The following is a 27,394-nucleotide window of genomic DNA, read 5'->3' on the forward strand; positions in this document are numbered from 1 at the left end:
TCCCCACTCAGCAGAAGGCAAGGCTCCGTCTGCTCTGAGGCCCTGGGACATATAAGTAATAGCACCAGACTTCAGTATCACTAGCTCCTCAATAATGAGAATCTTGGTTCTCCCCAGAGTGTGTCAAAGTGAGGCTCCCTTATTTCCCAGTCAGCACTGCGTCGGGAGGCATGTGGGTGATACGGGCTTAGGATGATTTACTGCAGGTGACACAGGTTTCTGTTGATGCACTCGTGAAGACCGTGTCTGCAGGATCCATAGTCAGATCCGGAATACTGAGACGAATACACGAATAATTGTTTTGATAATATTAAGCAGGCATGTGTGATGTAGCTTTGCAGCATCTGCTGTCAATAACAGACAAAAGGAGGCTTCACAGTTGTGAGTTACTCTGCTTTCAGGTACCATGTTAGGTGTCCAATTGGGTACCTTTCCAGGTATCAATTAGAACAGAAGTACTTTTCACAATATCTCAGTATTGATGAGTGTCCCTATAAATCCCGAGTGTGTGGGGAGATGGGGAAGGGCATTCCGTAGGATCCAAAACACCACCGAGAAGAGTGTTGAAAGGCTCGCGACAGATCAAAGACCAAAGGAAGAGGTGCATCAGAGTTCACTAATGGAAAAATAATGGCATCAGGGAGCTGGTGAGGAAGACAGAAGTGAATGAATGAATTTTAAGAAAAAAAACACACTTGGCACAAAACATATGGAATAAATAAGTTATCCAAAAGCATTGAATTATAATAATTCCAAGATGTTTCTTTCATTCCATTTTGTGTGCTGCTAATGGAGAAAGATGGGAGGTATAGTCTGAAGGGGTGAATGGTTTAGTTTTAAAATGTTTCAGCTATGTCTGGAGCTTCAGTACAGTGGATCAGGCAGAGCTTAAAGAAAAAAAGTATCTCTTCAAGAAAACTGAGATCAGATCCAATATACTCAGTAAATATTCACGATTTTCCCATGATTTGAAATAGATTATTTTAAACTGATACAAAAATTGACAAAAAAATCTGTTCTAAACAATGTATTGAACATTGTTCAATGATGAACATTGAACATCATATGTCAATACATATGATAATTAACTAATTAGAGAAAAATAGACAACACTTATGGAAATTGTGAAACTGAAATTGTGCAAACAATTAACTGGATTGAATCAATGGTGAAAATTTTTAGACTTTGTGTCCTTAGCATTATTTCAATCTGACTCCCCTGAGCCCAGCCAATTTTATGCCTATAAAGTAGCCACTTTTGGAAGCAAATTCACTTTTAACAGGGTTCCATTTATTTAAAAACAAAACAAACAAAAAAACCCTGAAGGTATCCAAAATGAATACACACCTGAAAGTATTTTCTGAGGGAACTACTCAGCTAAACTACAGTATTACTAAGCACAAGGTAGTTTTAAAGAACAATTGCTTGTAGATACCTTTTAAATGAACATTTTACATAAAAGTTACTTTATTATACACCCAAGTAGTACTTCTTAAAGGGCAGCACCATTTCTTGGCTGAAGGAGTGGAAACAAATCATCTTAGGGGCTTTTCAAAATACAACACTATCTGCCCCTGGAAAAACATTCTAATTCATGTCTTTTTTTCTTTTTTTAAGTATCCTACAGACTTCAAATTCTAAGAAAGTAAATATCAGTCTTTAATAACCCACATAAACAAAAATTTCTTTGAGGGGGGTCCCCCTTTTTTTCAGAGTAAAGGGGTCTTGAAACCCCAAACTGAGAAAACCACTGTAGTTTATCCTTAGCCATAGAGGGTCAGTTTCTGGCTCTGAGCTCATAAAGCACCAGTGTGATGGAATTACCCCAAACTGCTATATAAGGCCCTGGCTGGGCTGAGCTTTCTGTCCGTTATAGCCCAGGAAGCTGATTGTGGTGACCTGTTGGACTTGGACCTTGTAGCGTGTTTTCTCCTTGTTCCCTTAGTATAGTCAGCGTAGTTAGTATAGTTATTGTTTATTAGCACCGTAAATTCCCTTAGTATATATAGTCAGCGTAGTTAGTATCGTTAGTATCGTAGTTAGTCGTCAGTGAGCGTAGCCAGCGAGTCACCATGGCATGTCACATTAGAGAAATCCGTATTGACGGGGAGCCCATCAGTGCTCATTACAAGCTCCAGGAATTCATCGGAGAGGGCACCTTTGGCAGGGTAGTGTTGGGTGAACACATTCTGACAAAGACGAAGGTGGCTGTGAAAATCATCAAACAATGGGGCTGTAAGAAACTACGCAGATTTCTCCTGCAAGAAGTCCGCTGCATGGTAGACTTGCACCACCCTAACATCATCCAATTATTCCACGTGCTCAGCTCAGCGGAATACCTCTACCTGGTCATGGAGTTCGTGCCCACAGGTGACATGATGGACTACCTGAATGAGTACGGCCGCATGTCGGAGGGCAGGGCCCGTCGCGTCTTCCGGCAGCTGGTGTCAGCAGTGCACTACTGCCATGAGAAGGGCGTTGCTCACCGGGACCTGAAGCCACAAAACGTGCTGTTAGACCCTTACCTGAATGTTAAACTTACAGACTTCGGCCTTGGAGCTCCCTCCAATGTCCGTCACCTCAGCACGTTTTGTGGCACACTTTTTTATACAGCTCCAGAAGTGTTCCAGGGCAAAATATACAGTGGTTGTGCTGCGGACACCTGGAGCCTGGGCGTGTTGCTGCATGAGATGCTTACAAACATCATCCCTTTTATGGAGATCAGCCTGGAAGAGCTGGTGGAGAGGTTAGACCGTGAGGAGTATGATATACCATCTTATCTATCCTATGAAGTAGAAAACCTACTCAGAAAAATGCTGACACTCAATCCTGAGCAAAGAGACAATCTAAAGGATTTCATGCCACATCCATGGCTGAACATGGATCAAGAGGAAGAACTGAAGCCATATGTTGAGCCACCCAGGGATGTCATAGACCCCTGGGTAATATCAGAGATGGTTAATCTTGGCTTTCAGCAGGAAGAAATCAAGGGCGTAGTGCCAAACCACAAGTATAATAACATCACAGCCACGTATTACATCTTGTGCAGCCAAAAACCAAAATACACATACCGTACCATCAAGGTGAAACCCTTCCATTCTCCTAAGCTCCAGAGCCGCAGCCCCTCCCCAGAAAAGTTTCATTCAGAGTGGTCCGGTTTCCAGACAGAGTGGCTCAGTTCCCAGAAGGCAGAGCAGGAGCCTGTGGACCACAAGCCAGGGCAGAAGTCCCAAGAGTCTGGCGGTTCTTCAGCCATCCCAGAGTCCAGCACCACCATTAGTGAGCCCAGGACCATCAGCCCCCCATTTAGCACAGGAGCCAAGACCGCCAGTCCTGAGCGCAGCTGGGGGCCCAGGAACGCCACTATCGAGCTTCCCCCTCCCTGGCACTGCTGGGGCTCTAGGGCCACCACTCCGGAGCACAGACCAGGCTCCAGGACCGCCACGCCAGAGCACAGACCTGGCTCCAGGGCCGCCACGCCGGAGCACAGGCCAGGCTCCAGGACCGCCACGCCCGAGCACAGACCAGGCTCCAGGACCGCCACGCCCGAGCACAGACCAGGCTCCAGGACCGCCACGCCCGGGCACAGACCAGGCTCCAGGACCGCCACGCCCGAGCACAGACCAGGCTCCAGGACCGCCACGCCCGAGCACAGACCAGGCTCCAGGACCGCCACGCCCGAGCACAGACCAGGCTCCAGGACCGCCACGCCAGCGTTCAACCCTGGTTCCAGCACCACCGTCCTTAGCCCAGCACCCCAGTGTCACCCTGGGGACTCTCTTTCCAGCCACAGCACCACCAGCAACAGTGGAAACACAGAAGAAAATAAACAGGGCCGGTGGCGCATGGCTAGGAGGTGCTTGAACTTTTTTAGGAAGATCTTTTGTCTACCACCCAAAAAGGGGCACTACAAACAGTCACGTAAAGCCCCTTTACATTCTGGTAGGCAAAGGCAGGGATAGAATAAGACTCACCTCCTTGGAAGACGGCCTGGAGCCTCCTGGCAGACAAGAGGAGGGACCACCCTCGTTGCAGGTCTACCACTTCGGCTCCCAGCTGGGTGCAACTTCAGAGACGATGGTTTTTCCTTGGGCCCTTCTTCCCTCCCCTGCTCTGTGGGAAGGGGATGGATGGGTCTTATGAAACTACTTGCTTTTATAAACCTTCCAATAAATATCTTGCTTCAGAAAGATGTATTGGGTACTCTTGTTTTGTATCTTCCAGTTTGAGGAGCGTGGAGTGATGTAATACTGAACTTAATTGGCACAACTATGCACCTTTGCATGTTGTACCCTCTTGGTCTTCTGTTCCTTTGGCTTTGAACCCTCAGCTCCCTTGTCCATATCTCTTTTGTGGCAGGAAGGTGTTGCTTGCTCACATAGCACACATGCTGCCTTCTTCCTGTGGATGCTCAATTTGAAGGAATCACAGTTGGTCCAAGTCAGTTATGGCAAACACTCCCCTCCCCCAACCCCCTGCTAGCGATTGGATGAGGCAAGGACTCATGACACCATTTTGGCCAATGAGATATTACAGGAAGTCCACAGGGGCTTCTGTGAGAGATTCTCCTTCCTGGGCACTCAGTGATGTCAACAGGAATCATCTCCCCTGACTTGTTGGCTTTGTCTCCTTTCCTTTGTGCTGGTGTCATTCTCAGGTGGTCTTTCCCTTTATGAAAGCAAGATGCCCACCAACCGCCACTGGATGACGTCATATCCTGTCAGCCAATGGAAATAGAGCATCTCTTTCCCCATGATTCCAGCACTGTCTAAAGATGTGTATCTCTAAAGTGACATTAGCTGCCAAAAGCCCTGAATCCCACTCTTCTTAGAGGTCAGAGCATGGTTGGGTCACCATTATTGGTGAGAATGGAACATTTCCCTGCAGTGCATTGGAGCATGGAGCAGGAATAAACCCAATGGTTTAATATTCCATTCAGCACAATCCTTGTAAAGCACTAGATTCTACCACCAGCTCAGCTGAATCAAAGAATGGAGTCTAGAGGAATGGCAGCAGCGATGTGGTCTTGAGTTCTCTGGAACTTACCACAAATTTAACGTGTATAAACCATCAAAGGACTCTCTGCTCATCACACAGAACAGCTAAGAGGCTCATACAAAGATTACTCAAAGGTGCGCAAACTAGGAGAGCAGGGGAAGAGGGAAGGGAGCGGAGTGGAGACGGGGCCTGCATCCGTGGCTGTGGAGACGCGGGGGCCCCAGGACACAGAACAGAGATCACAAGAGCCAGGAGGTGGGCTCTTTCTCTGCGTCCCACAGCTGATCTCTCCTGCAGAGACAGCAGCTTACCCCATGTTTGAGGCAGTGACCTCATCGGAGATCTCCAGCAGGTCCCTAGGTCAAACAAAAAAGCAAAAGCCATACCTGGGCCCCTTCCCCCACTCTCCCACAGCAATCCTAGCCCCGCCCTTCCAGAGTCTCTAGCTGGTCCCTGTACTGAGGAGTATGTCAGATGACAGGAGCCGTAGTGCTCAGGACCTGGAAAAAGCCGCTTTGCAACTGTGACCTAGGGAAGAGGCTGGGAAGAGTGTGACACTGCTGGGCTTGGAGATGGCAGACACCTCCCTTCCCAGCCCACCCCTTTTCTGGGCTGCTGCTGCGGCAAGACAATTACAGCTGCAGAGACACATGCAGGGGTTAACAACAGGTGGCAGAGGCAGCTCTGAGCTTTCAGTGGCTCAGAAATCTCCAGCCCTCCACAACCCCCAATGGAAGAAGTGCCCTAAGACTCAGGAGACCTGTGCACAGAGAAGCCCACGTCCCAGTGGCCGGTTGTGGTGCTCTCAGTGCGCGTATGTGCAGGTGAGAGCAGAAAGTGCACTGACTTTGTAGAAACTACCAACCACACCTCATAGCCCCACTCATCTAGAACTGCAGGGCCAGGGTTACTCTGGGCATCAGATGGCCAGATCTGCCTGCACAAGACATAGAGGACTCTTTGTACAACAGAGGACAACCCGGAGATTGTTTGGTGGGTTTAAGGCAAAAAGTTTTTTTTTTTGTATGACTATCATTTTTAGCATATATTATATGTACATATATATATATTTTCCCCTCTTTCTCTCTTTTTTCTCTTCCCTGTCCTACTTTTCCTCCCTCTTTCCATTTTTCTGTATTGATTTTTGTGTGTGTATGTGTGTGTGTGTGTATGTATTTTTGATATTTTTGCCTGTGTTGAGTGTGGGTTGTCAATTCTTTTTACATGTGAGTGTATTTGTTTTTTTCTTTGCTGTTGTTGTTGTGCTTGTTGATTTGTTTTGTTCTGAAATTGCCCTACACCAGGGCCCTACAAGATATCCAGAGACCAACTCCAGACCAAACCAGAGTATTACCGGGTTTGACCTACAAGTGACATTAGCTGCCAACAGCTAATTCTCTACAGGCACAAGAGCCCATAGGGGCTAAGTCTCATCTGGGCGGTCAACTCTCACGCAGCGGCTCATCCATGGAGGGCAGAACCAATTCTCACAACTAGACAGCCTAGAAGTCAATCCCACCTACTGACAAGCCAAAAGCAATTAAAGCTCAACTTTAACAGGAGAACAAACACAACACAAGGGTCACCTTTGGAGCACATGTACAGGAGAATAGGGAAGTGGTACAAGTCAAATATAAAGGACACATACTACATAAGACCACCCAGCAAAGACTGAGAACCCTAGGAGATCTACCTAATACATCGAAGCAAACACAGTCAGCCAGAATGGGGGAACAAAAATGTCCCAAATAAAAGAACAGAAGAAACCTTTAGAACTGGAACCAAATGAAATAGAGGTAACCAACCTGTCAGAGACAGAGCTCAGACCACTGATGATAACAATGTTTAAGGATTTTAGTGATGACATAAGGAAGGATAGAGAAATCATAAATAACAACCAGTTGAAACTAAAGAATACAGTAACTGAAATAAAGAACACAGAACACACTTGAAGGAATCGCCAGCAGGTTGAATGAGGCAGAGGATCGAATCAACGATTTAGAAGACAAGCTGGCAGAGATCATCCAAGCGGAACAACAAAAAGAAAAAGAATAAAAAACAATGAAGATGGTTTAAGAGACCTCTGGGAAATCATCAAGCGCAACAACATGCGCATCATAGGAATACCAGAAGGTGAAGAGAGGAAACAAGGGATCGAGAACATATTTGAAGTAATAATGTCTGAAAACTTCCCTAACCTGGTGAAGGAAACCGACATACAAGCCCAGGAAGTGCAGAGAGTTCCAACCAAGATGAACCCAAACAGGCCCACACCAAGACACATTATAGTTAAAATGGCAAAGGTTATAGACAAAGAGAGAATCCTAATGGCAGCAAGAGAAAGACAGAGGGTTACATACAAGGGAACTCCCATAAGACTATCAAATGACTTGTCCACAGAAACTTTGCAGGCCAGAATGGAATGGCAGGAAGTATTCAAAGTGGTGAAAAACAAAGGCCTACAACCGAGATTGCTTTATCCAGCAAGACTATCATTAAATCGAAGGAGAGATGAAGAGCTTCCCAGAAAAGAATAAGCTAAAGGAATTCATTACCACCAAGCTAGCAATGCAGGAAATGTTAAAAGGGCTTCTGTAAACAGAAGAAAGATGAAAACAATCTAACTAATGAAGACCAGAAACACAAATAACAAAATGGCAATAACTATGTACCTATCAATAATCACTGTAAATGTAAATGGATTAAATGCTCCAATCAAAAGACTTAGGGTGGCTGAGTGGATAAGAAAAGAAGACCCTTGCATATGCTGTATACAAGAGACCTCAGATCAAAAGACACACACAGGCTGAAAGTGAAGGGATGGAGTTAAGATATTTCATGCAGATGCAAATGAGAAAAAAAGCTCGAACAGCAATACTTACATCTGACAAAATAGACTTTAAAATGAAGAATATATTAAAAGACAAAGATGGGCACTACATAATAATAAAGGGATCGATCCAACAGGAGGACATAACCCTAGTAAACATCTATGCACCCAACATAGGAGCACCGAAATATATAAAACAGATATTGACTGACATAAAGACAGAGATCAAAAGACAGAGATAACACTATCATAGTAAGAGACTTCAACACACCTCTGACAACAAGGGACAGGTCCTCCAGATGGAAAATAAATATGGAAACAGTGGCCTTAAATGACACATTGGACCAGTTGGATTTAATTGACATTTTCAGAGCATTTTTACCCCAAAGTTGCAGAATACACATTCTTCTTAAGCGCTCATGGAACATTTTCCAAGATAGATCACGTGTTAGGCCACAAAACAAGTCTCAAAAAAATTTAAGAAAATTTAAATCATACCAAGGGTCTTCACTGACCACAGTGCTATGAAATTAGAAATCAACTCCAGGAGAAAAACTGGAAGACACACAAATACATCGAGGCTGAATAACATGCCACTAAATAATGAATGGGTCAACAATGAGACCAAGGAAGAACTCAAAAGATATCTCGAGACAAACAAAAACGTAAACATAATGACCCAAAATCTATGAGATGCAGTAAAAGCAGTCGTAAGAGGGAAATTCGTAACAATTCAGGTCTACCTAAAGAAACAAGAAAAATCACAAATCAACCGTTTATCCTTACACTTAAGGGATCTGGATAAAGAACAGCAAAGTAAGCCCAAAGGGAGTACAAAGAAGGAGATAATAAAGATCAGAGTGGAAGTAAATGAAATAGAGACCAAAAGAAACAATACAAAAGATCAATGAATCCAAGAGCTGGTTTTTCGAAAAGATAAACAAAATTGACAAACCTTTAGCTAGACTCATCAAAACAAAGAGAGAGAGGATCCAAATTAATAAAATCAGAAATGAAAGAGGAGAAGTGACAACACACACCACAGAAATACAAAAGATTTAAAGAAATTACTATGAGCAACTATATGCCAAGAAATTAGACAATATGGAAGAAATGGACTATTTTCTAGAAGCATACAACCTTCCAAGGCTGGCTCAAGAAGAAATGGAAAACCTGAATAGACTGATTACTACCAGGGAAATTGAATCAGTAATCAACAAGCTCCCAACAAACAAAAGCCCTGGACCAGATGGCTTTACAGGTGAATTTTACAAAACATTCGAAAAAGAATTATCAACTATTCTCCTCAAACGATTCCAAACAATCCAGAAGGGGGGATGGCTCCCAAACCCTTTTTACTATCACCCGGATCCCAAACACAGACAAAGATATTACAAAAAAAGAAAACTACAGGCCAATATCCCTAATGAACATAGATGCAAAAATCCTCAACAAAATATTAGCAAACAGAATTCAGCAATACATTAAAAAGATCATATACCATAATCAAGTGGAATTCATTCCTGGTATGCAAAGTTGGTTCAACATCCACAAAATCAATTAATGTGACACATCACATTAACAACATGAAAAATAGAAATCATATGATCATATCAATAAATGCAGAAAAAGCATTTGACAAAACCCAGCAGCCACTAATGATAAAAACTCTTAAGAGGGACCATATCTCAACATAATAAAGGCCATATATGATAAACCCAGAGCTATCATCATACTCAATAGGGAAAAGCTAAAACCATTCCCCTTAGGATCAGGAACAAGGCAAGGTTGCCCACTTTCTCCACTTCTATTCAATGTAGTTCTGGAAGGTCTAGCCACTGCAATCAGACCAGAAAAAGAAATCAAAGGCATCCAAATTGGTAAGGAGGAAGTAAAATAGTCATTACATACAGATGACATGATACTATATATAGAGAACCCCAAAGGGTCCACCAAAAGCTATTAGAAATGATACATGAATTTAGTAAAGTAGCAGGATACAAAATTAATATTCAAAAATCAGTTGCATTTGTATATCCCAATAATAAAATACCAGAAGGAGAAATTAAGAAAACAGTACCGTTTACAATTGCTTCAAAGACTATAAAATACCCTGGAAAAAATTTAACCAAAGAAGCAAAAGACCTGTGCTCAGAAAATTATAAGACACTGAAGAGAGAAATTAGAGAAGATACAAATACATGGAAACACATACCATGCTCATGGATAGGAAGAATTAATATCCTTAAAATGTCCATATTGCCTAAGACAATATACAGATTCAACGCAATTCCTGTCAAACTTCCAAGAACATTTTTCACAGAAATAGAACATATAATCCTAAAATTTATATGGAACCGTAAAAGACCGCAGATAGCCTCAGCCATCTTGAGATATAAGAATAAAGTGGGAGGTATCATGATACCTGACATCAAATTATACTACAAAGCTATAGTAATCAAAACAGCATGATACTGGCATAAAAACAGACACATAGATCAATGGAACAGAATAGACAGCCCAGAAATAAATCAATGCCTATATGGTCATTTAATGGAAGCAAGAATTTACTTTGGGGTAAAGACAGTCTGTTCAATAAATGGTGCTGGGAAAGCTGGACAGGCACATGCAAAAAAATGAAGCTGGACCACCTCCTTACACCATATACAAGAATAAATTCAAAATGGATTAAAGACTTAAATGTAAGATCTGAAACCATAAAACTCCTAGAAGAAAATATAGGAAGAAAGTTTAGAGACATTACCCGGAGTAATATTTTTACTGCTATATCCCCTAGGGCAAGGGAAGTAATAGAAAAAATAAACATACGTAATTACATCAAACTAAATGTTTTTTCCCAGCAAAGGAAATCATCAATAAGACAGAAAGGGATCCTACTGAATGGGAGAAGATATTTGTCAACGACATATCTGATAAGCGGTTAATATCCAAAATTTATTTTAAAAACTCATTCAACTCAACTCCAAAAAACAATGGGCAGAGGACATGAAGAGATATTTTTCTAAAGAGGACATACAGAGGGCAAATGGACATATGAAAAAATGCTCAACCTCAACAAAAGAGATGCAAATAAAAACCACAATGAGATACCACCACACCCCAGTCAAAATGGCTATCATCACTAAATCAACAAATAAGTGCTGGCGAGGATGTGAAGAAAAGGGATCCCTCGTGAACTGCTGGTGGGTTTGCAGATTGGTGCAGCCACTATGGAAAACAGTATGGAGGTATCTGAAAAAATTGAAATGGAACTACCTTTTGACCCAGCAATTCCCCTCTTGGGTATCTATCCAGAGAATTCCAAAATGCTAATTCAAAAAAAATTTATGCACCCCTATGTTTATTGCACCACTATTCACAATAGCCAAAACATGGAAACAACCAAAATGCCCATTGGTAGACGGCTGGATTAAGAAAGTGTGGTACATTATACAATGGAGCATTATGCAGTCATAAAGAAGAACGAAATCTTACCATTTGTAATGATATGGATGGACCTAGCGAACATTATGCTAAGTGAAATAAGTCAGACAGAGAAAGACAAATACTATATGATCTCACTTATATGTGGAATCTAAAGAATAGAATAAATGATAGAATAAATGAATGAACTAATCAGAAACAGTATCAGAGACATAGAGGAAAAACTGAGGGTTGCTAGATGGGGGGATGGGGATAAGAGGGGCAGGTGAGGGGATTAAAAAGCACAATTAGTAACCACAAGATTGCCATGGGGACATGAAAGTCAATTTGGGGAATATAATCAATAATGTTGTAAAGATTTTGTAGGATACCTGATGGACACTTGTCTTATTAGGGAGACCATTTCAGGGATACTATAGATGCCTGATCACTGCGCTGTACACCTGAAGCTGAAGCTGAGTAATAATGAATGTCAACTATAATTTTATAAATATATATGTATATATATGTATATACATATATATTTACAAGAAGTGGAGTACAGCATAAGGAATAGACACAGTGGAAATGTAATGGCTATAGGTGATGTCAGAGGGATAGTAGATTGGGGCAGGGAGGTTATCACTTTGTGAGGGGTACAAATGATAAATGTCTAACAATTATAGTGTTTTGTACACATGAAACTAATAAAAAATGAAAAAACTTAAAAGGATGGAAAAGATCTATCATGCAAACATTAATTTAAAACAGGAATAGCTATATTAATAGTAGATAGATAAAGTAGACTTTAGAGCAAAGAAAATTACTAGAGACAAAGAGGGACAACACATAATGATAAAAGGATTAATCCACCAAGATAATATAGCAATCTAAATGTATGTGCACCAAACATCAGAGCTTCAAAACATGTAAGCAAAACTGATAGAAATAAAAGGAGAAACAGACAAGTCCACAATTATTGTTGGGAGTTTTAGCATATAATTCTCAGCAATTGATAAAACTACTAGGCAGAAAATCAGAAAAGATATAGAAGAATTGAACAAAACCATCAACCAAAAGGATTTAATGGACCTTTATAGAAAACTCCATCTAAGAACAGAATATATATACTTTTCTAGTGCCTAGGGTAAAGCATATCCTGGGTCATAAAGTAAACCTTAACAGATATTGAAGTCTCCATCAACCTAACACCATTTATTCGCTCCACCCTGGTGACTGATTACCTGAGACCCCACCCAACACAACTTTTGGGTACTTCCAATCCCTTTCCAGTGGCTTTTATGTACAAACAGCTTGTCTTGGCTCAAGATGCTGACTTCCCTAAAATCTCTCAAAGGTTCACAAAACCCAAACAAGCAGCATCTGGCTTCTCCATGTCCCATATCTCTTACTGAGTAGGCATAAGCCCAGCACTAGTGGCATTCACCTCAGTTTGTGGCTTGGCCTCTCAAGGCATCTCCAAGCCCAGTGCAGGCGTCAGCCATCAGTGGATTACTCTGTGCTTCATGCCAGGTGGCCCCAGGCACTGCACAGTCTGCGGCTGAACTTGGCCTGCAGTGGGTTCCCACCCAGGAGGCCTGGGGCTTGCATGCCCAGTGACCAGCTTCAGAGTGAGCCAGAGCATCACCTGGCCACCTCCAAGGATGACACACCCAAAGGGCAGGCTGGGTAGGCACCAGAGCCCTGCTAAAGCAAATCCTGCTCCATAGGCTCAGTCCCTGCACCACAGCTCTTCCACTGTAGTCACGGCCAGTCCTCACAACCATCCAGCCCACAGGGCCATCCCTCCTACTGATGTGCAAACAGCAATGAAGTCTCAACTACAACAGGAGGGCACACACAGCCCACACAAGGGACATACCTGGAGTACCCAGCTCAGGTGATCAGGGAGACTTCACCACTAGGCAGTCACCCTATCTTTTGATTGGCGCATTTAATTCATTTACATTTAAAGTATGTGTCGGTAGATATGTAGTTATCTACATATAAGCTTAGTGCCAGGCTTAGCCTGCTCAGCCAGAGGTGTGGGACAAACCAAAGCCAGATGCTGCTTGTTTGGGTTTGTGAACTTTTGAGAGATTTTAGGAAAGTCCACAGCATGAGCCAAGACAGATGGTTTGTATGGAAAAGCCACTGGAACTGTCTTGAGAGTGCTCGCAATTTGGGTGGGGTGGAGTCTCAGGGACTCTCCAGGGTGGGGAGAACTAAGGATGTTAGCTAGGTTGATGGAGATGCAGATACAGTAGCTGCCTGTGTATGCATGCTGGGATGGGGGAGGGGGGCTCAGCAAAGAAACAATGGCTTCCTCCAGCTTCTCTGTCCAAGAGAGAGCTACCTCTTCAACCCTCACACTGAAGCCAGACAACTCAGTTCCTCCCCGTATATCCCTGGTGTCTTTTGAGCTGCTGCCCCAGCACTGGAGCTCAGAGCACGTGAGTCCATCAGCTAGTAAGTCCATGCATGGGCCCTTTAAGAGGAGCGCCTAGGACTGCAGCCACCATCTCACTCAGCCACAGTATCCACTGTTTTCACAGTCAGAGTTATGGGGACTTCTTTCACCAGCACTAGAACCCTGGGATAGGGAGCCTGGTGTGGGGCTGGGACCTCTCGTTCCTCCAGGGAGGGATAATCTCCGCACCTGCAATATCCCTCACAATTTTTAATGGTCACACGCAAATGTGGGACCAGCCCATTCTGTGTCTCTGCCCCTCCTACCAGTCTTGAGGTGGCTTCTTCTGTATGTCCTTAGTTGTAGGGCTTTGGGTCAGTTAGACTTCAGGTGATTCTCATGATGGTTGTTCTGTAATTTAGTTGTAATTTTGATGTGGTTGTGAGAGGAGGTAAGCTCAGCATTTACCTACTCAGCCATCTTGACCAGTAGACTTTAAAGTAGACTTTAAAACAAAGGCTGTAACAAGAGACAAAGAAGGACTCAGTAATCCCAATTCTGGGTATTTATCCAAAGAAACCCAAAATGCTACTTTGAGGGGACATGTGCATCCATGTTCATTGCAGCATTGTTTATAGTGACCAAGATGTGGAGGCTGTCTGGGTGTCCATCGATAATGGAGTATTGCTCGGCTATGAAAGGAAATAGGCTCTTGCCACCTGCAGCAGGATATTGTGCTGAGTGGGGTATGTTAGAAAGAGAAAGACAGATGCAATGTGATTTAGCTTATATGTGGAATTGAAAGAACAAAATCAATAAACAAAAAAACCAGAAACAAACTCATAGACACAGACAACAATTTGATGCTTGCAAGGTAAGAGGGGAGTTAAGGGTAGGTAAAAAAGTGGAAGCGATTAATAAGTATAAATTGGCTGTTACAAAGTAGTCATGGGGATGTAGGGTACAGTATAAGGAATATAGTCAATAACATTGTAATAACTATATATGGTGTCATATGGGTACTAGATTTATCGGGGTGATAGATGGGAGGGGGTTGGGGGTGGGGTGAAAAAAGTGAAGGGATTAAGAGGTACAAATTGGTAGTTATAAAATAGTCATGGGATGTAAAGTAAATCATACGGAATATAGTCAGTAATATGGTAATAACTATGTATAGTGCTAGGTGGGACTTGACTAGTCAGGGGGATCACTTCTCAAATAACATAAATGTCTAACTACTATGCTGTACACCTGGAATTAATATAGAATAATACTGAATATCAAATGTTCTTGAAATGGGGGGAAAGGTGAAGGGGAATAAGAGGTTCAATTTCCAGGTATAAAACAAATTAGTCATGTAATGTACAGCATAGATAATATAGTCAATAATATTGTGATAGAGTGATATGGTATCAGATGGTTACTGGACTTATTATGGTGATCACTTCTTTAGGTATATAAATGCAGAATAACCATGGGGCACACCTGAAACTAATATAATATTGTATGTTAGCTATATTTTAATAAAAAACCTTAAGAAAAATCAAATCTTAACATATGAAAAAAAATTGAAGTCATATAGTATATATACTCTGACCAGAATGTAATAAAACTAGAAACTAATAACAGAAAGATGACAGGAAAATCTTCAAACTCTTGGAGACAAAACAATGTACAAGAACTTTAAAATAATCCATGGATAAAATAATAAATATCAAAGGAAATTTTAACAATCTACAAATAAATGAAAATGAAAAATACAACATATCAAAATTTGAGAGATGCAGTTAAAGCAGTGCTGAGAGGGAAATTTATAGCACTAAAATGTTTACATTAGAAAATAGTAAAGATTAATAATCTAAGTTCCCACCTCAAGAAACTAGAAAAATAAAAATAAACTTAAAGCAAAAAGAATTTAAAAAATAAAGCTAAGAGCAGAGATCAATGAAATTAAAAGAGAAAGAGAGAGAGAAAATTAATGAAACAAAAAGCTATTTCTTTGGATAAAAATCAATAATTTGACAAAACTCTAGCCAGACTGACAAATAATCAAAATTACAATATTAGGATTAAATGGGATATCACAACAGATCATGCAGCTATTAAAAGGATAATAAGGGAATACTACAAACAACTTTACACTACTGGACTTAGAAGAAATGGACCAATATTTTGAAAACCACAAACTACCAAACCTCAGCCAAGGTGAAGTAGATAACCTTAATAATCTTATAACTATTAAAGAATTTGAATTTGTAATTTAAAATCCCTCAAAAAAAAATCTCCCTAATGGTTTCACTGGAGAATTTTACCTAACATTAAAAAATCAACACAATCTCTTTTAGAATATAAAAGTGGAAGGTTTACTTCCTAACTCATTTAATGAGACTAGTATTATCCTCATACCAAATACAGACAAAGACAGCTCAGAAAAAAAATCTACAGATGAATATCTCATGAATTTAGACACTAGAACTCTCAAAAATTTTTTTAAGCAAATCAAATTCAACAATGTACAAATAGAATAATACACCATGACCAAGTGGAATTTATTCAAGGTATGCAGGACTGGTTCATTATTTGAAAGTCAATGAATGTAATCAATCATTGTATTTTAAAAATATATACTTAGGTATAAGTCTAGCAAAATACGAATAGAATCTATCTAATGAAAATTACAAAATTCTGAAGAAATAAATAAAAGAAGCCCTAAAAGTGGGAGCTAGGTACCTAGGGTAGGTAGGTGGGCCGGGTTGCGCCGGCTCTGGTTCTGACCTTGCCTCTTTCTCCCATTGTGCTGCGGGGCCCACGATGCCGCAGTACCAGACTTGGTAGGAGTCCAGTCGCGGCCGAGAAACTCTACCTCGCTGACCCTATGAAGGCAGGTGTGGTTCTCAAATATAGACATGCTGATGGGAGTTTGTGTATGAAAGTAACAGATGATTTAGTTTGGTTGGTGTATAGAACAGACCAAGCTCAAGATGTAAAGAAGATTGAGAAATTCCACAGTCAACTAATGAGACTTATGGTAGCCAAGGAATCCCGCAGTGTTGCCATGGAAACAGACTGCAGGGTTTGAAATGAAGACTGTTTGCCATGTTCTTAGAAGTAAATGTCTTTTGACTTTGAGATAGAAAATACTTTATGTAACTAAGGTTATTCAGAAGACCTGAGATCATTTTTTTTTGGTACTTTTTTTGGTTTGTTTTCGTTTTCTTTTTTCTTTTTGTACTTTTAAAAAATGTTTATTTTAGAGAGCTAGGAATGTAAATGCTTTCAATTAGAAAACCTTTATTTATTTTTGGAAATTGAACAAGAAATGCATCTATCTCAGAAACTTTTCAGATTATTTGATGCAAGGCAAAACATATAATTATTTCTTTTGGTAAATTTGTATCAGTAATTGAAATTGAGATGTCAAGAAAAGCATATCATATTCTTCCTTAAATTTAGTATATCCATCTTTAAAAAACATTAAATGTAACCATTTTTGCTGGATTAATAGATTTCTTTTAGAGCATAAAATTTGTACTGTTGATGACCACCAAATGTATAACTAGAATTAACTGTACAGCAGTATACTGATTATGTACAGTGGTATCTTGATTGTACCCCAAAGTACTTAGGAAAACAGCTATGCTTTACCTTAAACTTTCCAAATTTAAACAATATATTTTAATATAAAGGATTCATAGTATTATCTTGTTGAGCAGACTTACTTTGAATCTAGCTTTCAGTGCTCAAAACACTGAACTGTTCTTTTAAATGCACGAACAGAACGATCACTGATGGACTGAAAGTACCATATTACAGAAATATTTGCCATATATTTCCTGTTTCTCAGAAGGGCTATGAATTATGTAAACTGTTAAATCTTTGTATACCTCTCACCTCCCTTCTCATTTCTCTCTTTGCTTAACCAAGGTGTTAAGCATGACTGGCACAACTTATATTTTCCATTAAACCAAAAGTATGATATTATTTGATATTTATCTTTTATCTGTAACCTGAATGTAACGTTCACATGTTGATTCATACATTAAAATACTTTTTGCTAGGAATTTGTCGTGTTGAGCAACATTTCAATATGGAAAGTTCCATTAGCCATTACAAATTTTGACATGTTTCAGAGAGGTCAGTAAATAAAATATTATGTGACTATAAAAAAAAAAAAAGAAGCCCTCAATATATGGATAAACATACTATGTTCATGGATTAGAAGACTCAACATAGTAAAAATGTTAATTTTCCCTAAATTCATCTGTAGGTTTAACATAATTCCTGTCAAAATCTCATCAAATTTTCTTGTAGACAGAGGCAAGCAATTGGAAAACCAGCCTTGAAGGTTCCCTGAGAGGAGAAACCAGTTTAGTCATTAATTTAACTTAATTATCAAACACTGTGAAAACACTGCTTTTTCACTATATAAACTGCTTTGTAATAGTACCCTCCTGAGCCTCATTTCCATGTTTTGGTTCCAATGCTCCAGGTTTGCAAACTTTTAATTTTATTTTTTGGTATGTGCACAATATATTTTTACCAATTGCTACTTCAGTGATTAATTGGTTTTACTTTGGCTATTTCTGAACTTTGGATATTTCATGGTGCCCAACATGGAGCCCAAAGAAGACAAACCCCTGCAACCCCTGGGCTGGTGAGCAAACCAGGTGCAGTATCCACAGAGCCTTTTGTACTCACTGCTTTTGCACCGACCTTGGAATTCTTGGGCAGTCTCTCTTGAATCTGAGCAGACTCTTCTTGCTCTGAAATATGAGAAGGTTGCAGACTTCCTGTCCGGACAGGCAGGACCAGAATGCTTCATCCAGAACCTGTGTGCAGACAGGCCACAGGCCCCAGAGCAAAAATTTACCAGCAAAAGCAGCAGCCTTCTGCCTCCCCAATGAATTTACCAGGAGGAGCTGGGAGATAACAGTGAAGTGACACTGGCGTTGTGGTCACCTTTTTTTCTTTTATGTGACCACAAAGCTGACCCTTGATCATGAGATGGGTGATGAAAATGCCTACAGGTGCCAAGATGCTAACATAAATCAGAGAAGCCCTTTGGGGATATATATATATATATATATATATATATATATATATATATATATATATATATATATATATCAGTGAAAATAAAGAACGAAATTCACACGATCATCTCAATAGATACAGAAAAGGTTTTGATAAAATTCAACATTCAGTCATGATAAAAAATTCTCATTAAACTTGGAATAGAAGGTTATTTCCTTAATTTGTGAAAAACCTACAGCTAACACCCTACTTAATGGTAAAAGACTGAAATGCCTTTCTGCTAAGATCAGAAATAGGCAAGGCTGTCTACTTTTGCCACTTGTATTCAACACTGTACTGGATGTTCTAGACAGGCAATGAGGCAAAAAATGAAATGAAATTAAAGGCACCTGTTTGGGAATAAAGAAGTAAAACTGTCTTTATTCACAGATAACATGATCATGTATGTAGAAAATCCTAAGGAATCTCCCTCCTATCACACACACAAACTGCTAGAATAATAAATGAGTTCAGTAAAGTCATAGGACCCAAGGTCAATAAAAAGTTCTTTATCAAATACATGGTTTGGAAATTTCCCCCCTGGCCTGTAATTTGTCTTTTTATCTTCTTATAAACGTGTCTTTCACAAAACAAAGGTTTTTCATTTTGTTGAAACCCAATTTATCATTTTTTTTTCTTTTGTGGTTCATCGTTTTAGTGTCATAGCTAAGAACTCTTTGCCTAACCCAAGATCACACAGGCTTTCTCCTGTGTTTTTTTCCTAGAAGTTTTAAGTTGTAGTTCTTAAAATCAATTGTATTTCTCCACACTAGCCACAAATAATATCAAAAATGGAATTATGAAAATAATTTCATTTATAGTAACATTAAAAAGAATAAAATACTTAGGAAGAAATTTATCAAAAGGCATGTAAGACTTATACACTGAAAATTACAAAACATTGCTGAAATTTAAGAAAATCTGAATATATAGACATATATGTTCATAGACTCATTATTGTTAAGATGACAATTCTCCCTAAATTGTTCTATAGATTCAATACAATCCCTATAAAAATCCTAGAAGGATTTTTGTAGAAATTGTCAACTGATCCTAAAATTCATGTGAAAATGCAAAGACCAAAAATAGACAAAAGAATTTGGAAAATAAAGGATAGTTGGAGCACTTGCGCTACCCATCTTCATACTGGCAAAAGGCTAAATATAGATCAGTGGAACAGAATCAAGAGTCCATTGACCCTCACACTTATGGTCAATTTATTTTTGACTAAGTGTCAAGATAATTTGATAAGGAAAAAGAAGTTTTTTCAACAAATGGTTCTGGTACAATTGGGTATCAACATGCAAAAGGATGAATTTACAACCTTACCTCACACCATATAGGAAGATGAACTGAAAATGGATGACAGGCAAAAATTTAAGAACTACAACTTAAAACTTCTAGGAGAAAACACAGGAGAAAGCCTGTGTGATCTTGGGTTAGGCAAAGAGTTCTTAGCTATGACACTAAAACGATGAACCACAAAAGAAAAAAAATGATAAATTGGGCTTCAACAAAATGAAAAACCCTTGTTTTGTGAAAGACACGTTTATAAGAAGATAAAAAGACAAATTACAGGCTGGGAAAAAAAATTTCCAAACCATATATTTGATAAAGAACTTATAAATAATTTATAAATAATTATATATAAATAATTCTTACAACTCAATAATAAGAAGACAGTACAATTTAAAAAAATGGACTAGAATCCAACAACATATAATAAGAATTATAAACCATGACCAAGAAGGATTTACTCCAGGAATACGAGGTTGTTTAGCACCCACAAATTAATTAATGTAATATACAATAGCAATAGAATAAAGAATAAAAAAATATATACATAATTATCTCAATAGGTATGGAAGAAGCATTTGACAAAATCCCAACACCCTTTCATCATAAAAACACTCAACAAAGTAAGAATAGAAAGAAATTTTGTCAACCTGATAAAATGTATCTATAAAAAACCTACAACTAACATAGTACTTAATGCTGAAAGTATAGATGCATTCCCCCTAAGATCAGAAACAAGAAAAGATGTCCATTCTTGCCACTTCTATTCAATATTTAATTAGAGGTTCTAACCAGGGAAGTTAGGCAAGAAAAAGAATTGAACTGGAAAGGAAAAAGTAAACCAGTATTTGCAGATGACATAATTTGTATACAGAAAACCTTAAGGAATACACACACACACACAAAACTAACAGTACTAATAAATGAGTTCAGCAATGTTGTAGGATATAAGATAAATATGCAAAATTATCAATTGTATTTCTATTCAATTGCAATGAACAATCTTAAAATGAAATTTAAAAAATTCTATTTGTAATATCATCAAAAATAATAAAATACTTAGGAATCATTTAACAAAAGATGTCCAAAGCATACTCTGGGGCCGGCCTGGTGGCTCAGGCGGTTGGAGCTCGGTGCTCCTAATGCTGAAGGCTGCTGGTTCAATTCCCACATGGGCCAGTGGGCTCTTAACCACAAGGTTGCTGGTTCGACTCCTCGAATCCCGCAAGGGATGGTGGGCTCTGACCCCTGCAACTAAGATTGAACAGGGCACCTTGAGCTGAGCTGCCGCTGATCTGCCGCTGAGCTCCCGGATGGCCCAGTTGGTTGGAGCATGTCCTCTCAACCACAAGGTTGCCCAGTTCGACTCCCGCAAGGGATGGTGGGCTATGCCCCCTGCACCTAACAACAGCAACTGGACCTGGAGCTGAGCTGTGCCCTCCACAACTACGTTTGAAAGTTCAACAACTTGACTTGGAAAAAATCCTGGAAGCACACACTGTTCCCCAATAAAGTCCTATTCCCCTTCCCCAATAAAATCTTTAAAACAAACAAACAAACAAACAAAAACAACAACAACAAAAAATACTCTGAAAACTACACAACATGTGAAAGAAATGAAGGAAGACCTAAGTATATGGGAAAAGATGTTCCGTTCATGGACTGGAAGACTTAATATTGTTAAATAACGATACTCTCCAAATTGATCTACAGATTCAACACAATCTCTCTCAGAATCCCAGCTGGCTTCTTTGCAGAAATTGACAAGCTGATTCTAGATTTCACATGGAATTGGAAAGAACTGAGAATAACCAAAGAATCTTGAAAAGGAACAAAATTAGAGGACTCACACTTGCCAATTTCAAAACTTACTACAAAACAACAATAATCAAGACTATGTTATTGGCATAAGGAAAAACATATAGCTCAATGAAATAGAATTTAGAGTCCAGAAGTAAACATATGTGTCTAAGGTCAACTGAGTTTTGACAAGGGTGCCAGGTTATTCCATGGGAAAATAACAGTCTTCAATAAATAGTTGTGGGAAAACTGGATAGCCACAGGCAAGGTAACAAATTTGGACCTTTACCTCACACCATATATAAAAATTAGTGAAAAAGATATCAAAGGCCTAAATGTAAGAGTTAAAAGTATAACACTTTAGAAGAAAAATGTAGGGTTAAATCTTCGTGATCTCAGATTTGGCAATGGTTCCTTAGATATGACATCAAAAGAATGAGGAACAAAAAGAATTAGATAAATAAGACTTCATTAAAATAAAAACTTTTGTGCTTCAAAGGACACTCTCAAGAAAATAAAATGACAACCCAGAGAATGGGAGAAAATATCAGCAAACCTTATATCTGATAGGGGACTGGTATCTAGAATTATATAGAACTTCTATAACTCAATAATAAAAACCAAAAACCCAATTAAAAATTGAGCAAAGGACTTGAATAGGCATTTCTTCAAAGAAGATATACAAATAGTCAATAAGCTGCTCAAATGTATTAGTCATTAGGAAAATGCAAATCAAAATAATGAGATACAACATTACACCCACTAGAGTGGCTATAATCAAAAAGTCAAATAATAACAAGTGATGGTGAAGATGTGAAGAAATCAGAACCTTCATACACTGCTGACAGGAGTGTAAAAGAAAGAGTCCCTTTGGAAAACAGTAAGCACAAAATATAAAATGACCACATGATTCAGCAATTACCCTCCTAGTTATAGACCCAAAGTACGAGGTCTGACAACTAGGTTTGTGAACTCATCCTAGAAAAAGTGCTACATACCTCATTGCTGAATATCACTGCAGTCACCTTCGAAGTACTCCCCTTGGGAAGCTATGCACCGTCGCCAGCGCCTAGTCCACCCTTCAAAGCAATTTTGGAACTCTTTTTCTGGAATGGCCATCACAGCTGTCGTCGTATTACCCTTGATGTCCTGAATGTCATCAAAATGTCTTCCTTTCAATATTTCCTTTATCTTGGGTAAAGAAAGAAGTCATTGGGGGCCAGATCAGGTGAGTAGGGAGGGTGTTCCAATACAGTTATTTGTTTACTGGCTAAAAACTCCCTCACAGACAGTGCCATGTGAGCTGGTGCACTGTCGTGATGCAAGAGCCATGAATTGTTGGCGAAAAGTTCAGGTCGTCTAACTTTTTCACTCAGCCTTTTCAGCACTTCCAAATAGTAAACTTGGTTAACTGTTTGTCCAGTTGGGGCAAATTCATAATGAATAATCCCTCTGGTATCACAAAAAGGTTAGCAACATCGTTGCAACAAGTTTGTGAACTTAATTGTCAGACCCGGTAAATGAAAACATGTTCTCACAAAAATTTGTACGTAAATGTTCATAGCAGCATTATACATAATAGCTCCAAACTGGAAACAATCCACATGGATAAACAAATATGGTAACAATGGAATATTATTCATCATGAAATATTATTTATCGATAAAAAGTAATGAAGTCCTGATATAAGCTACAACATGGATGAACCTTGAAAATGTTATAAGTGAAAGTAGCCAGATGAAAATGGTTACACACGAAATGTCCAGAAAAGACATTTTTATAGAGATAGAAAACAGGTCAGTGTTTTCCTGGGGCTAAGGTTGGGAGTGGTGATGATTGCAAATGGTCACAGGGAAACTTGTTAGGATAAGGAAATATTCTAAAATAATTGTGGTGATGGTTGCATAACTCTATAAAATGACTAAAAATCATTGAATTATATTCTTATCATTGGTGAATTTTATGGTATAAATATCTCAATAAAGCTGAGAAGAAAACAATGACTGGCAAATGGTAGTGGGTGTAAGGCACAGATGAAATAAGTTTGGCAATATATAAATAACTATTGAAGCTAAGTGATGGATACTGGGGATTTGTAGTGTGTTGAATTGTGTTCCCTAAAAAGGTATGTTAAAGTCCTAACCTCTAACACGTATCATTGTGACCTTATTTGGAAATAGGCTCTTTGCAGATATAACCAAGTTAAAATGAAGTCATAAAAGGAGAGGGAGATTTGGAGACACAGAGACACAAAAGGAGAAAACATCTGGTGAAGATGGAGGCAGAGATTGGAGTTATACTGCCACAAGCCAAGAACACCAAGGATTGCTGGGATTCACCCGATGCTAGGAAGGAGCAAGGAAAGATACTTCCCTAAAGTCTTCAGAGGGAGCATGGCCTTGCTGACATCTTGACTTTGGACTTCTAGCCTCCAGAACTGTGAAAAATAAATTTTTGTTGTTTTAAGCAATCCAATCTGTGGTAATTTGTCATGGCAACCCTAAGAAATGAATACAGGGTTTATTATCCTATTCTACTTTTCTGTATGTTTAAAATTTTTCATAGTAAAATGTTTTTGTTTTTGTTTTTTTTAAAAAACCATTACAAGCCAATTCAGTGGCCTTTTTGTTAGAGAACACTGGGGAGTGGTAGAGACTGTGACAGGTGCCTACAGAGGGACACATGCTCTGTCTAAAGGGGATCTCTCAGCTCCAGTGATTGTGGCACTGTGGAATATGCACCCAATGGCCAGTGATGCTGAGGTTTCCAATTTGTCAAAAGAAACTGGGAGAATATATTTTTCTGTGCAACCTCCTGAATTTGAAATGTTTGAAAATTTTAAAAACTTGTGAGTGTGTGTGTGTGTGTGAGTGTGTGTGTGTGTGTGTGTGTGTATTTTAATTCTTTAAATCCCTTCATAAAAATAAAATAGAGTAGGATAACAAAATAACACCCTGCCCTCCACCCCTCCCACACAGCCCGTGTTTGGGCCAACTATTTCTGCTGGTTGGATCTGATCCTCACTTAACACTGGGAATACAGGTTTCTTAAGTGCCTATTATGTATCAAACGCTAAGAAGGTATTTTATAAGCTGTAGTTCACGTAGTCATCATGAGGTAGATAATATTCACGAGGAATCTTTTTTTACACATGAGAAAACTGAGGCAAAAGAGTTTGCATGTGCTCTCTCTACTCCACCATAAGCCATGAATTGTTTTGAAAAGTCTGTATCAACTGGTCAGAAGAATGAACCCTGGAATCAGATAGACCTGGACTCAAGACTCAGCTCTTAAGTTAAAAACTGTATGACTGTGGGCAAGATATTTAAAATCTTCGAGTCTTAGTCTCCTCATGTGTAAAACAGGGATGATATCAATACTTAAGGTGAGGCTATTGAAGGATTAAATGAGACAGGGTATGTAAAGTATTTAGCCTGGGTCCTGAAAATACAACTAGAAACTAGTTGATGCAAGCTATCATTAGTATTTTTAAATACTATTGCTAGGTGCAATGATTTGTTTCCTTCATATAACTTCCCCCTAGCACATTCAAAATTACTGATTATAAAAATCCAACCAAAAAATGCTTAACCTCACTAACCATTAGAGAAATGCAAATAAAAACCACAATGAGATACCACCTCACTCCGGTCAGCATGGCTATCATCGACAAATCAACAAACAGCAAGTGCTGGTGAGGATGTGGAGGAAAGGGAACCCTCGTGCACTGCTGATGGGATTGCAGATTGGTGCAGCCACTATGGAAGTCAGTATGGAGGTATCTCAAAAAACTGGAAATGGAACTACCTTATGACCCAGCAATTACACTCTTAGGTATCTATCCAGAGAAATCCAAAACACTAATTTGAAAAAATTTATGAACCCCTATGTTTATTGCAGTGCTATTCACAATAGCCAAGACATGGAAACAACCAAAATGCCCATCAGTAGATGACTGGATTAAGAAACTGGTACATTTATACAACAGAGTATTACTCAGCTACAAAGAAGAATGAAATCTTACCATTTGCAACAATATGGATGGACCTAGAGAACATTATGCTATGTGAAATAAGTCAGATGGAGAAAAACAAACACCATAGGATCTCACTTATATGTGGAATCTAAAGAACAGAATAAATGAACAAACTAATCAGAAACAGTCTCAGATATAGAGAAAAAACTGAGGGTTGCTAGATGGGAGAGGGGGTGGGGATAAGGGGGAAGGTGAGGGGATTAGAAAGCACAAATTGGTAACTGCAATATTGCCACAGGGATATGAAAGACAGTTTGGGGAATATAATCAATAATGTTGTAAAAATTTTGTAAGGTGTCAGATGGGCATGTGTCTTAGTAGGGAGACCACTTCACAGACGATGTAGATGACTGACCACTGCACTGTACACGTGAGGCTGAAGCTGAATAATAATGAATGTCAACTATAATTATATATATATAGGATATGGAGCACAGCATAGGGAATACAGTCAGTGGAATTGTAACAACTATATATGAGTCAGAGGGGTAGTAGATGTGGGAGAAGGTTTATCACTTTGTGAGGGGTATAAATGTGTAACTATTACATTGTTTTGTACAGCTGGAACTAAAAAAATAAAAATATTAAAAAAATGCAACCAATACCTAACTTTGTAGAAAATCCCTGTGAAGGAATCATTTGGTTTTCTTTAAAAGCAAATGGGTTCTAACCGTTGTTTGGCATGTATACAAATGGCACATGTATTTTATAAAATGCCATGTTGTCTTTACTGGGGAGCATTTGTTGCCAGTCTCAGTGTTCCCTCCCTTCCACCCTATGCTGGAGCAGGCACCGTCTGTCCAAAGATTCCTATTCTTGTGACTTTCTTCCTGCCTACCCTGCACATGGCAGCAGATGCCCACTGGGGTTTTAGTTTTCCTTCCAATTTAACGCAGCAGGGCTGACTGTTGAAGGAATAAATAAATCCTAGGACAGAATCTGATTGGCTCAGCTGGAACTTGATGTCCACTCCTGGGCCAATCAGCTGTTGTCTGGGAGGGTCATCTCAGGAGGGGGCTCTTGAGCACTGACTGAGAATCAGGGGCATGGGTCCCAAGTGGCTGACAGGGCAATCCCGTTCATTAAGCCAGACAAGAGTTGCTGGGATGTACCTGGCATTTTAGGTTGATGCCTGAGATAACAACCACGGCCCACTGGGGCACATCACTGGGGGATGTTGTTAATGATTTTCTTTAATTTTATTAATGGTTACCTCTGGGGATTAGGACTTTAGGACAGAAGAGAAGGAGCTTTACTTTCTACACTCTTGTATTGTTTAAATTTTTTTCTTTTCTTTTGTTAGAAACTTTTAGATTTATAGAAAAATTGAGACGTAGTATAAAGAGTTCCTCTACATCCGACATCCAACTTCCCTATTAACATATTAGTATGTGTTAAAATAAAAAGCTAATGGGAGACCAGCCTTGAAGGTTCCCTGAGCGGACAAACCAGTTTAGTCATTAACTTAATTACCAATCACTGTAAAAACACTGCTTTCTCACTATATAAGCTGCTTTGTAATCGTACA

General features: G+C 39.4%; 1 protein-coding gene and 1 long non-coding RNA gene across 2 annotated transcripts in view; one reads left to right on the forward strand and one right to left on the reverse strand.

The window, feature by feature from the left end:
* Positions 1–3,976: 3,976 nt before the first annotated feature.
* The window catches only part of LOC141569163 (uncharacterized), a 28,521-nt gene continuing 5,103 nt past the window's right edge, over positions 3,977–27,394 (reverse strand). The window contains exons 2-3 of the long non-coding RNA XR_012492607.1: positions 18,375–18,490; positions 3,977–4,113 (exon numbers count right to left, since the gene is read on the reverse strand). This is a non-coding gene — a long non-coding RNA (uncharacterized LOC141569163). The remainder of the gene's footprint in view (positions 4,114–18,374; positions 18,491–27,394) is intronic.
* On the forward strand, positions 16,473–16,829 carry LOC109459620 (signal recognition particle 9 kDa protein). The gene is given in 2 exon segments (XM_019754237.2): positions 16,473–16,507; positions 16,509–16,829. Coding segments are annotated over 2 exon segments (267 nt in total). The 3' UTR covers positions 16,741–16,829.

Source organism: Rhinolophus sinicus, linkage group LG16, assembly GCF_036562045.2.
Source record: "Rhinolophus sinicus isolate RSC01 linkage group LG16, ASM3656204v1, whole genome shotgun sequence".
Lineage (NCBI taxonomy): Eukaryota > Metazoa > Chordata > Mammalia > Chiroptera > Rhinolophidae > Rhinolophus > Rhinolophus sinicus.